We start from the raw sequence: 13,031 nt of genomic DNA on the forward strand, positions 1-13,031 counted from the left end.
TCTAGAAATTCACAAGTTTTATTGCCCGAGTGGCATTGTCACAAGCCTTAGTTAATGTTTTTGAATTTTAGACGATTTATAATGTTTTAGATATAACGTGTTTATTGTTTATATTTGTAGATTCAAAGTGATGTGCCTCGAAACGTGGGGCGAAGGCTCGTACCCGATCAGGATATTCCCGTCGAGCTACTGGGAGCCTTTGCGCGTGACCGCCTCTCGCCCGCTTGTGGTTGAAGAGTCCACTAGCGTTAACATCACTAAAGATGTCCTCGAGGTATGTACGAGTATAAACTATAGTAGAGTTTATATTTCGTGAGTTACGATATCCAAATGGTCTGTCAAGTCACGGTTGGTGACAAAGAAAAATGAATACGCTAAATTACACACAAAACACTTCAGTAATGTGTGTACTGGGGTAGTCAATAACCCTGGTTCAGATGTTTATAAGCTCGAAGCGCGCGCGCCGTTAACCCGAATCCACCCGATCCGATGACGAACCGGCCCGACGCTGGATCGGGTAGAAACTCGTCAATACACGCCCTTAGGGCGTTCAAGAGAATAACATTTGTAGCTGTCTAAAGCCCCCGTTTTTGCTTCAGGTAATGCATCCGCAAATCGAGCCGTCCAACATCGTATACAAAGTGACCGAAGGCCCTTACCACGGCTGGCTAGAAATAGCCTCAACTCCCGGTACCATCGAATTGGAGAACTACGAAGAACCAGTCCACACCAAAGTTTTCGATCAGTCAATCATTAACGCCAACAGACTTTTATACGTCCAGTCCGGGGTCAATCGAACACGAGACCGAATCAAAATGGACGTAACCAACGGCATTAGCTGGCTGAGAGACATTGAACTCAGCGTCATTATCATACCCGAACACTTCTACGTGGTTGCGTCAAACTTGACTGTGGTCGAAGGAGACACGGTCAGTGTCAAACCAGACCTTTTCAAGACTTTGACAGAGTATTATAGGGGCAAAGTTGTAAGCTACAAGGTCCTGGACAAACCCAAATTCGGCAAGATAATGATGGCTGATCAAGAACTGACTTTGCTGCCCGTTTTGAAACTCAATTCTGGAAATATACAGGTACAGTGATGACATATTAATTTATAATTTTATTCATATACAGGGTGTCCCGTAATGCAACGTCAAGCCGGAACTGGGTGTTGAGGCAAGTTATGCTGGTTATCAGAAAAATATAAAAAAAAATCTATGTGGCATATTTTAAAAATAATAGGCATTTAAAAAAAAATCAAAAAATTCTACTCCAGGTGACGGTCCTTTTGCTCGTGTTGCCACAAATCTTCACTTTTTCCAAATTTTTTTTTTGTTATGTAACCCTGAATAATGCTTCTCTAAATTGTTATCAAAATTACAAAACCAGCTGCTCCAGCTTGGATGAAAAAAATACATTATTCCCAAAAACAATTTCAAAATAAAAATTTTGCCTAGTTTAAACAGACTGTACTGAAAAAAAAATTTACTACGCGAGTGTGGCAAGTGACGTCATAATTTGGCGCATTTAGTAAGGATTCTAAAATGGTATAACACTTGGGAAATTCTTGCTGTAATTGTCGACAATTTTTGTTTTTTTTGGAAATAATCCCGTTTTTAACTTTATCTACCTTGGTTAAAAATATACTCAGCATCAAATAAACCGCACCTTCCGCGACGCGAACTTTAAAGATTTTCTTCTGACACAATCATGGTACCTCAACAATATTGGTGTTATTTAAAAGCCCAATAAATAGCCTTAAAGAAAAACACATTTCATTTCAAAATAAATGAATAACATATACCATAAATGTGACTTGAAAAAAGACCTCACTTTGGGCTCACCTCTGGGATCAATTAGACCAATTTTTATGGTTATAAAACCAATAATGATCTCATATGTCCTCTTTAACAGATGGATAGCGATTAATCCCAACTTAACAGTTTTATTGCCATAAAAGTTGGCTCAAGCGTAACTACCCATTTTTTGAAGAAGTGACTCTGGATCCTTCTAAAGACACATTTTTGGGGTAAAAACCTTTCCTTTATTGAAATGAAGTTTAGAACTAGGCTTTTAAATAGTGCCAATATTGGTGGGAATTGGGGATGCATACGTTTGAAAATGCTTGTCGCAGGAGGTGCGATTTATTTGATGTCGAGTGTATTATTCTAATGTGCCCAAAATTCAAGTTTCTGTCACTGACTACCTTACAGTCAGTCACAGAAACTTTTGTCACCATGACAGTAATTAGTAGTTGACATACTGTGACAAAAGTCACCCGTGCGCGCACGCCTTTACTACCTGCTCTGCCTGCACTTGTACTTGGTAACAGGGATAATAACGATATGAAGTTTCGGTTATGGATACGGTTACGGATATTAGAATAATATTATACCGGTTTCGGTTACGGTCACGGATATGAAATCATTTCAGATTATCCGAAAGTTTCGGATAATTTCGGTGACGGAATTATTAGAATTTCAAAAATGTAGGTTTAATTCAAATAGCAAGATGCTGCGTGACCCACATAGCTACTTTATGTACCAACTAAGACGACACCTATGTATGATAAAGGTATAACAGGCTGGCATATTAGATGGTGCCAGGGAATGCCAGACAAGTTGGTAACAAATATTAAGATTTAAGGTACAATTCCAAGACGGGCCGCAGACCGCAAACTGCAACCGCAAACTGCAAAACTCTATGAAATCGGCAGCGCGGCATTGCAGCTGCGGCGTGTATACGGCAGATTTCATAGATTTTTGCAGTTTGGAATTGTACCCTTAGACTCCACCTTTATCCGAAACTATCCGTAACTTTTGAATCAGTTTCGGTTACGGTTATGGATATTTTTTTATTTCGGATATCCGATAGTTTCGGTTACGGTTACGGATATCCATAACATCCCTGCTTGGTAAGATGGCCCTCTCCGTCCCGCTCATACCTTTTAAAATGGCTTCTCCACCTCACTTAAGCCAGAAACTTGAATTTTGGGCACATTAGAATAATATTTTTAACCAAGGTAGATAAGTTGAAAACGGGATTATTTCCAAAAAAAACAAAAATTGTCGACAATTACAGCAAGAATTTCCCAAGTGTTATACCATTTTGGAATCCTTACTAAATGCGCCAAATTATGACGTCACTTGCCACACTCGCGTAGTACAATTTTTTTTCAGTACAGTCAGTTTAAACTAGGCAAAATTTTTATTTTGAAATTTTTTTTGGGAATAATGTATTTTTTTCATCCAAGCTGGAGCAGCTGGTTTTGTAATTTTGATAACAATTTAGAGAAGCATTATTCAGGGTTACATAACAAAAAAAAAATTTGGAAAAAGTGAAGATTTGTGGCAACACGAGTAAAAAGACCGTCACCGGGAGTAGAATTTTTTGTTTTTTTTTAAATGCCTATTATTTTGACAAAATGCCACATAGATTTTTTTTTATATTTTTCTGATAACCAGCATAACTTGCCTCAACACCCAGTTGCGGCTTGACGTTGCATTACGGGACACCCTGTATAACTGTGTCATGTTATTGCTATACCATTCATGATAATGAAATCTATAGATGATTAACGAAATGGGAAGACATTTACATGTCGACATATCCACTGTGGTAAACTTAACGTACGTTTCAAATTCTTCACAATCCGCACAGCGAAGGAGTTGAAGTTTTTACCTACGTCAGTATTCAATAATTCGTACAATACGGAGACATACGAAAAAGCTGCACCATTGTATTCAAGTCCCAGCCAGGTTTTATAAAACTTTTTTTTTATCCACAACGAGGAAGCTCTTGGCCTGTATCTCACCTGATGGTAAGTGACGATCAGGCCGAAGGTGCAAGCGAGCTTCACCCGGAATCAACCACGGAGGAACTGGCTATCTTACCTCTAACTTATGTAATAATATGACTACATTCCCAAATGACATCTCTTTCAGTACGTCAACGACGGTTCTGAAGAGTCAGCAGATGCGTTCAAACTCGCAGCGATCACAGAGAGCGGCAAAGAAAGCGAGCCCTTCCATGTCCGAATAAACATAGTTCCGGTGAACGATGAGACGCCGATCGTGGCTGCCAACACCGGGCTCTGTGTATGGGAGGGAGGCACCTTTACCTTCACAAGGAACGAGTTGTGTAAGTATTTGTATGTTTAAGTGTTATTAGAATAGAATAGAATAGAATAGAATAGAATAGAATAGAATAGAATAGAATAGAATAGAATAGAATAGAATAGAATAGAATAGAATAGAATAGAATAGAATAGAATAGAATAGAATAGAATAGAATAGAATAGAATAGAATAGAATAGAATAGAATAGAATAGAATAGAATAGAATAGAATAGAATAGAATAGAATAGAATAGAATAGAATAGAATAGAATAGAATAGAATAGAATAGAATAGAATAGAATAGAATAGAATAGAATAGAATAGAATAGAATAGAATAGAATAGAATTGGTTTATTGACACATTAAAAGACACAATACAGAAAAAAATACACAAAAATACAAAATAATACATAAGCTATAAAACAATGAGTTAAGGGTAAGAGAAAAAAAAAACTGTGCCAATAGGCACCCGCTCAGCATTTATCGTGACATGCTCAAAAGGGCAAGTCACGAAGCTGGTCTTCCGCGGATGCCCTTGCTTATTGCGCATCCCTTAGAGAAGACACCGACTAAAAATAATAATAATGCAACCGTAATTATAAAGTTCGATGTCTCTCCAAGGGGCGCGCAACGCAGGGTTGTGTGTATTACAATTACAGTACGAATCAATAATTATTTAATTAATACAAATAATTAACTAAACGAAACAACAGAAGAGAAGAAGGAAAAAAAAATACAAGAAACAACAATAACCTCTAAAATCGAATTATCGATTAATCGATTAATCGCAAAGAGGATTTTATATCGTAATAAATTATAATAAATTAAAAAATTAGCACAGATCACAGAAACTAAAGGGAGATGTGACAAGGGGGCGGGGCCAGTGTCGCAGCTATTTGCCCAAAAACAGAATACATTGCTCGTGACAGCAATGATGACAGCAGCGACGTCATAATGTAAACAGTTTACATTGCTTGCGTTGTACTAAAGATTATTCGAACGTTGAGTACTGATTCCGTAGTGGATAATGAGCACATATTTTGATTACTTTGTGTGTGTGAATTTCTAATATGACACTGAGTTTCGAACTCAGCGCATTAGTTGGCATCTCTTTATCTCTATGGTTATTAGTTGTTGTTATAGTGTTTGTAAATTAACTGAATGTAGTACCACAGAATAATAATAAGTACTACGTACAGAAGTTTTACTTCGCGGAGGTATTTAAAAAAATGTATGCTCAATGTCATTAACAATATGGTGTGATTTAGCCTGTCTCAAGAGTCAAGCACCATTTTGTTGACAAACGTCAGTGATCGGCACTGCGCCGAAGCTATAGGGCTGACTTCGGTAAAATGATGTGACGTGAGGTGCCAAACTGCGAAAAATGGCGGAGGAAATACATGATTTAGCATGAATTATCATGAATAATATTATAACTACTTATTTACCTCTCAGTGTCTTGAGGCAACTTAAAAAAGTACATTCTGTGTTTTTATTATTATTTAGGCAGTTAAATACTGCATAGTATTTAGTACACCATTTTCTTTATTTTCTTCCATCATACACAAGAATACGCGTGCGGAGTCAATGTTCGCTCGTATGTGAGGCCTTGTCGAATAGTATCCTGTAGGTGGGCCATCGTGCGTGTTTTGTTTTCGATGTAAACTCGCGGGGATGAACAGGCCTGGTAGTACCTAAACGAGAGATTAGTACGCAGTGTTGCCCGGGTCGATATGAAACGAATTGAGTCAGGTCCTCTCTGAGCTATCTCCTATTCCGGTGGGATGGGAGAGAATAGGCTCTAGCTCCTGGTTTTTTCCCTTGCTTGCTCTAGGAGAACTTCGTTTGCTACTGGATTATAGTTCTGTGTTTTGGCAAATGTAAACCACGTTATTCGTTATTAGATTAGGATATTTTTTATAGAAGCAAATCAGTTTTTGTTCACGTCTATCTTTCATTTTTGTTCATATACTATAAGTGTTATAATCTCCGATTACAGATGTTAATGATATCGACACGCCATTGGAGAATGTCACAATCAGCGTGGTTGACATAGTCTCTGGCTACATATCCTTGAAGGGTGACCTGGAGACCGCCGTCAGTCGGTTCACACAGGCTGACATTGACAATGGACGAGTCATATTCGTGCATAAGAGTGAGTATACACTTCACGATTCATCTAAAATATTATGTCTCATATGCGAAACTACTTAGCTATGCTATTTTTGTGTAAGCTCTTTTAATAATCTAAGTGCTCGTCTTTCAGATGGCACGAAAGGCAAGATGATCTTCAACGTCACAGACGGTCTTCACGAATTATCTAAAATCACGTTTCTAATCTCTACAAAATCAGTCTCGCTGAAACTAGTCCGAAAGAATAAACTCCGCGTATTCCCACTCATGAGGGAGCCATTGAACAACTACTTTCTTATGTCAAAATGCTCAGATCTTACCAGAACAATTGTATACAAAATTGAGAGAGCTCCTACCCTCGGTAGACTTATTATGCTGAATGGTGACAACCACCACAGAACAATAAAACAATTCACTCAACAAGATGTCAACGATTCTAAAGTGTATTACGAGCACACGCACCCTTTCTCAGATCTATACACCAATGATTCCTTCATCTTTACCGTCGAAGCGGCATTGGCAAAACCGATTATGGACCAAACGTTTAACATAGAGGTCTCTGTATCATCTGGCGGCTTGTCAAAATACGTTTACGTGCCTCAAATTGAGGTCCAAGAAGGAGGCAAGGTGCCGATAAAAGTGAATGTGACTAACGTAATATCATATTTAGAGACTCAAGCAGGCTTGAGGCAGCCACAAGTTGAGGCACAGTGGTCTACGCCGTCTCACGGAGAGTTACAGCCGTCCATGTCCTCACTCACACAGTCGCAACTCGAAAGCGGAGTCGTAAACTATGAGCACGATGATTCCGACACTTTACAGGACAAAATCGACATGTCGTTATACTTGCTGCCAGATTACGTCCTTTTATGTAACGTCACGATCCCCATTCATATAATACCAGTCAATGACCAACCATTCCGACTGCTGACAGACTCGCCGCAAATACAAGTCGTCCAAGGAGAGAATTACACGATTACCAGAAACGACTTATTGACCGAAGATGCGGATACAGGCCCGTCTGGCATTCATTACGACATCATTAGCGGCCCTACTCAAGGGAGGATAGTCATGTTAGACAAAAATCAGACTATCGACGAAGCTCTTTCGATAAATAAGTTCACGCAAGAAGATATAAATAGCGGACGCATCATATATGAACATTCTGGTATATTACAAACTGCGACGTTCTATTTTAGAGTGTGGGACGGACAGTTCAAGCCTACGTACACTGTATTCACCATAGATGTCTTGCCAGTAATCTTAAATGCGACTTCTATGCACCCGATCAACTTGCAACAAGGTTCAAACGTAGCCACGGTGACCACAGATCAGATATACGTGGAGACCAATGCTAAGAAGACTAAAGTGTGGTATAACATCACCAGACAACCGTCTCATGGTATCATCTATGTAGGCAGGAGTCCAGTGACATACTTCTCTCATAAAGACTTAATAGATAAGGTCGTTATTTACATGCAGAATGACATGACTACTGCTAATGATAGCTTCGACCTCGTAGCATATGTTCATAATAGTAATTCAACGAGGCCCTTCACGATAGAAGTGATAGTGCAGCCTTTGATGAAGCTGTTAGGAGATTTGAAGGTCGAAGCTGAAAAAGCTAAGATCAATCTCAATATTATGGATGCCACGGGTCTAGCAAAACTGACTGCAAGTGATCCTGTGTACACCATACTAAGAAAGCCCAGACACGGCGTTATAAAGAAGATAATTAGGAGTTCAGGGGAGAAAACGAGTGCGAGTGTCAGAGAGGTGACGTATTTTACTCACGAGGACATAAAAGCCGGTGTTATATACTACGTCACCAAGAAGAAGATAAGTGATTTAAATGGGATAGAGGATAGTTTTAAGTTTCTTTTGGCCGCGACTATTTTCCAGCCTGCGGCGGGGGAGGTTAAAGTGTTCATTGGCAATAGACCTAAGAAGAATTTGCCGGGACCCAATGATCCGGAGAGTCATGAGGGAGTTCTGGTAAGTTTTGACAACATTTCTTCTTTATGTGATATTCTTGTCATTATTTATAATCTTCAATGAAACTATCATGTCTTTTTCCTAGGTATCAAACGGCGAAACGGCGTCCTACTATATGATGATACTGATGGCACTGTCAGGTACAGTCTTGGCTATCGTAGTGATATTCGGGCTGCTTAAATGCCGCCGGTACCTGATGCGGGACCAGAATGCCCTTGTCAAGATTCACGGGCAAAGCCAGGGCGCGGTCGCTCCCATACCGCTGCCCAGGCCGCCCGATCACCTAATGCCTTCGCCTTCGTCGGGCACGCCGCCGATAAAACGGTAAGTAACATTGTGAACTGCAGAAATACAGTTCAACAACAGCCCTGGTTATAGATTGAATGAGATGTCATAATCTCTTAAAGATACTGTGTCATGCACTGTCAACGTTGTATTACTCGATTCAATCAATGTTTTGACTACATTAAGATGTGTTGTTGACATACATTTAAGCTATTACTATCATCTGAAACTACATAAAAGGTTGAAATCATGGAGGATTTCAACCTTTCATACACTAAAGGCTTTAGTTGTCTAAAAGTCTGGACGAGGTTTTTCTTTTGGTTGAATCAATGTCTTTTCAGTTAGGAACACAACAACCACTGTTTTTTTCAACATCTTTCAATTCGAGTTTCGACGAAGATTTCTTAAAATTGATGCGGACGTGGCGGACGGCTATGTACCGAAAAATAGTATAAACAGCTTTTTTGTATTTTTTAAAAGAATATTCGCAATGTGTAAATACAAATTACTGATAGTCACGTTAACCCGTCTTGATAAGCTAAATATGCTCGAGATACGAGTTGGGTTCACCACAATAATCGAGCGGCGACGGGGATCGAATCCGGGATCCTCGGTACCTCTAGCATGAACAACTTTCGTCTTCGAATCGTTTGCGTATTCGACAAAATTCGATACTCAACCTTCGAATTAAACGATAACGTGACAATTTTGATCTTCAAAATAAGTTTCTTGCAACCATTTCTTTCATTTCTAAGTTTACTTTAAGACACGTTTACAAGGGCACTGTTGTAGTTTTCGTACTAAATCTTTTGATGGCGATTCGAATACGCAAACGATTTGAACTCGAAAGTTTTTCGTGCTAGCCGTACCTATCACGATTCGGCCAGTCCGACACCTTCACCGTTCGGCTATGGTCGCTTCGTTCGCTGAAAGTAGCGCGCATGCGTATTACGTTTCTATACGCACGGCGGGGGGTGGGCGCTGTTTCCACATTAATGGGTGGGCACATGCGGTATGTATGGATTAGTACGAGGGACTAACGGGACTATTAGTAATTTGATATTTCACAACTTAGGGGTCATCCATAAAGTACGTCACACGTAAAGAGGGGGGGAGGGGGTTGACAAAGTGTGACATGGTGTGACAAGGGGTGGGAGGGGTCCTAAGTTTCGTGACATCACATTTCAATTGTTTCAAATATTTGATATAATGTTGATTTCATAAAAAAAATACTTAATTTAAATGGAAATAAAAGTAATTTCGGAACTGCTGTTAATTTAATAACTTTTCGATGTGAAATTGCAAAACATGTTACGTCACACTAGGGAGGGGGGGGTCTCAGAAATGTGACCACCTGTGACAAGGACGGAGGGGGGGTCAAAAAATCATTAAATTCGTGTGACGTACTTTATGGATGGCCCCTTACTAATAATCTTTAATTAACAAAAAAAAAAAATTATCACTTTTAACATTATGATGTCACTTGGCTTCTTTTTCTTAGTCGGACACTCTTTGTCTCTTGTCAGAATGGTCGTGGTTGCGCTGTCGAGGTACATGGTAGGGTGATGTCATCTCCGAGGGTAGCTCTCATGTGCACTTGACAGTCGTTTTTATTAGGGTTCCGTAGCCAAATGGCAAAAAACGGAACCCTTATAGATTCGTCATGTCTGTCTGTCTGTCCGTCCGTCCGTCCGTCCGTATGTTACAGCCATTTTTTTCCGAAACTTTAAGAGCTATACTGTTGAAACTTGGTAAGTAGATGTATTCTGTGAACCGCATTAAGATTTTGATGCAAAAATAAAAAAATAATAATAAATATTGGGGGCTCCCCAGTCCCCATACTTAGAACTGAAACTCAAAAAAAATATTTTCATCAAACACATACGTGTAGGGTATCTATGAATAGGTCTTCAAAAATGATATCGAGGTTTGTAAAACATTTTATTTGTAAACCGAATAGTTTGTGTGACAGACGCTTCCAAAGTGGAAAAAAGTTGGTCCCCCCCCTCTAACTTCTAAAATAAGAAAATGAAAAATCTAAAAAAAACATATGATGTTCATTACTATAAAAACTACCAACGAAAATTGTTTTGAACGAGATCTAGTAAGTAGTTTTTTTTAATACCTCGTAAATCGTAAACCGCTTATTACCGCGTAATCTCATACTAATAACTTAAATAAAAAATAATAATTTTAATTTCATTAATCAATGGTACGGAACCCTCGGTGCGCGAGTCCGACTCGCACTTGGCCGATTTTTTTTCACACACTGATCTTTCCCTAGGTACGTGTCGTCAGAGCAGTCAGTGCACACCGGCGCGAGCACGCCTCTGCCGTCGAGCGGCAGCGTGGCGTGCAAGGTGACGCCGCTGGCCGACGCCGCGCTGGACCTCAACACGCGCTACCCTTACGGCGCTGAGGACCACACAGATGTAAGTGTAAGTTAACCTTGTTTAAAGTCTGTTCGCCGAGAGTTGATAAATATTATGAAATGTCTTGCAATAGCGACTGTCGCTTAATTATCGCATTCTGTATGGCGGGCGTCGTTTGTCACAACGCGCACTGAGTACCATGGTACGAGCCACTCAGCTGTCGTCAAGCGCCCCGGCCGGCGGGCCGCAATGTGTGAAACGGAATAGATTTATTTTACATAAGACCGAAATGAATGGTATGACAGTGGGTATGGCCCAACATTGGGATACACTATAAGCCACTTGATAATAATGAAATACTTTTTATCCAACACATGGACGCCACGTGTTTGATCCGTATCCCCACGTATGCCCTAACCGGAATAATTCCCGTAAATTTAAAAGAGATAATATTGATAATGTACCAACTTTTTCATTATATCGACAAAAATAATTAGCGGGCCGCAATTTATAAAGAGTTTAGAACCTCTGATATTTAATTTTTTTTATCAACTCTCGGCGAACAGACTTTAGAGCTATTTTTTTTTATTTTTCATCATCGAGTTTAGTCCACTGCTGAATGTAGACACCCCCCCCCCCCCAATAAAAGCTATTGAATCTTGCGATTTTTAGGGTTCCGGAGCCAAATGGCAAAAAACTGAACCCTTATAGATTCGTCATGTCTCTCTGTCCGTCCGTATGTCACAGTCATTTTTTTCCGAAACTATAAGAGCTATACTGTTGAAACTTGGTAGGTAAATGTATTCTGTGAACCGCATTAAGATTTTGTTGCAAAAATAAAATAAATATTAGGGGCTCCCCATACTTAGAACTGAAACTCAAAAAATTTTTTTTCATCAAACACATACGTGTGGAGTGTCTATGGATAGGTCTTTAAAAATGATATCGAGGTTTCTAAAATACTTTTTTTCTAAACCGAATAGTTTGCGTGACAGACGCTTCCAAAGTGGAAAAAAGTTGGTCCCCCTCCCCTCTAACTTCTAAAATAAGAAAATGAAAAATCTAAAAAAAACATGATGTACATTACTATAAAAACTACCAACGAAAATTGTTTTGAACGAGATCTAGTAAGTAGTTTTTTTTAATACCTCGTAAATCGTAAACCGCTTATTACCGCGTAATCTTTCATACAAATAACTTAAATTAAAAAAAAATAATTTTAATTTCATAAATCAATAGTACGGAACCCTTTGTGCGTGAGTCCGAAACGCACTTGGCCGGTTTTTTTACTCTTGGTGGACTAGGTGATGTGAACTACGGCGGGATTCACATCAAACGGCGCGCAGCGGCGACCATCGCGCATATGCGCGTTTGCGATTGCGGCCAACCGCGTCCGTTCGGCCAAAACATGCGGTGAAGTACCCGTAGCCGTGTTCATCAGCCTAGCATACTCTCACATCGCTGTCTTATGTTATCTAGGGCCGCGCGTGGGCGCAGTGCACGTCGACCCATTAGGATCTTTTGTGCTTCCCTTTACCTTTATCCCCCCTCATCCGCATCCTATCCATATAGTGAATCAAGTGCTTGGGTGAGAGGGACCTATAATCTTCTGGTGTCGGATAAGCCGACCCCAGGAGACCCATTCTAGTTCTAGCTAGCGCGTCGCATTCGCACAGTAGGTGTTTCATGGACTCCGTATGTTCTCCATATACTCGTCAGCTGCACATCGCTGTCAGTCTTGTCAATAAGTCCTACCGTGTTGACGTGTCATAATTTTATCTTGAGCAGGCTGAAGACTGGAGCAGTTACGAGGCGAGCGAGTCGGCGTTCCCGGTGCGCGGGGGCGCCGCTCCCGCCAACCCGATGCTGCGCCGCAACCAGTACTGGGTCTGACCCGCGCACACGTGTTCGCTGCCCAGGCCGCGTCATCCAGGTAGTGAGCTTCTGTTTATGTTGCTGTCGCGCTCGCACACTCACTGCGGGCGCCCGTCGCACAGTCGCGACAGCAATATAATAGACATGTTGACACCACCAATCAATTGACGTACTTTTTAAAACTGTCAAAACGAAATTATCCCATAGATTTTGTATGGCACTACAAGTAAGTGACGTATTTTTTCAACTCAATCA

The 13,031-nt window shown here is 40.2% G+C and overlaps 1 protein-coding gene across 1 annotated transcript in view; it reads left to right on the forward strand.

Moving 5' to 3' along the window:
* The window catches only part of LOC135086726 (chondroitin sulfate proteoglycan 4), a 44,808-nt gene extending 31,980 nt beyond the window's left edge, over positions 1-12,828 (forward strand). The window contains exons 17-24 of the mRNA XM_063981503.1: positions 121-274; positions 600-1,091; positions 3,945-4,140; positions 6,116-6,271; positions 6,383-8,244; positions 8,330-8,568; positions 10,814-10,961; positions 12,690-12,828. Of these exons, the coding sequence (XP_063837573.1) occupies positions 121-274; positions 600-1,091; positions 3,945-4,140; positions 6,116-6,271; positions 6,383-8,244; positions 8,330-8,568; positions 10,814-10,961; positions 12,690-12,794 (3,352 nt within the window). The 3' untranslated portion in view covers positions 12,795-12,828. The remainder of the gene's footprint in view (positions 1-120; positions 275-599; positions 1,092-3,944; positions 4,141-6,115; positions 6,272-6,382; positions 8,245-8,329; positions 8,569-10,813; positions 10,962-12,689) is intronic.
* Positions 12,829-13,031: the final 203 nt, after the last annotated feature.

This window comes from Ostrinia nubilalis, chromosome Z (assembly GCF_963855985.1).
Source record: "Ostrinia nubilalis chromosome Z, ilOstNubi1.1, whole genome shotgun sequence".
Classification (NCBI taxonomy): Eukaryota; Metazoa; Arthropoda; class Insecta; order Lepidoptera; family Crambidae; genus Ostrinia; species Ostrinia nubilalis.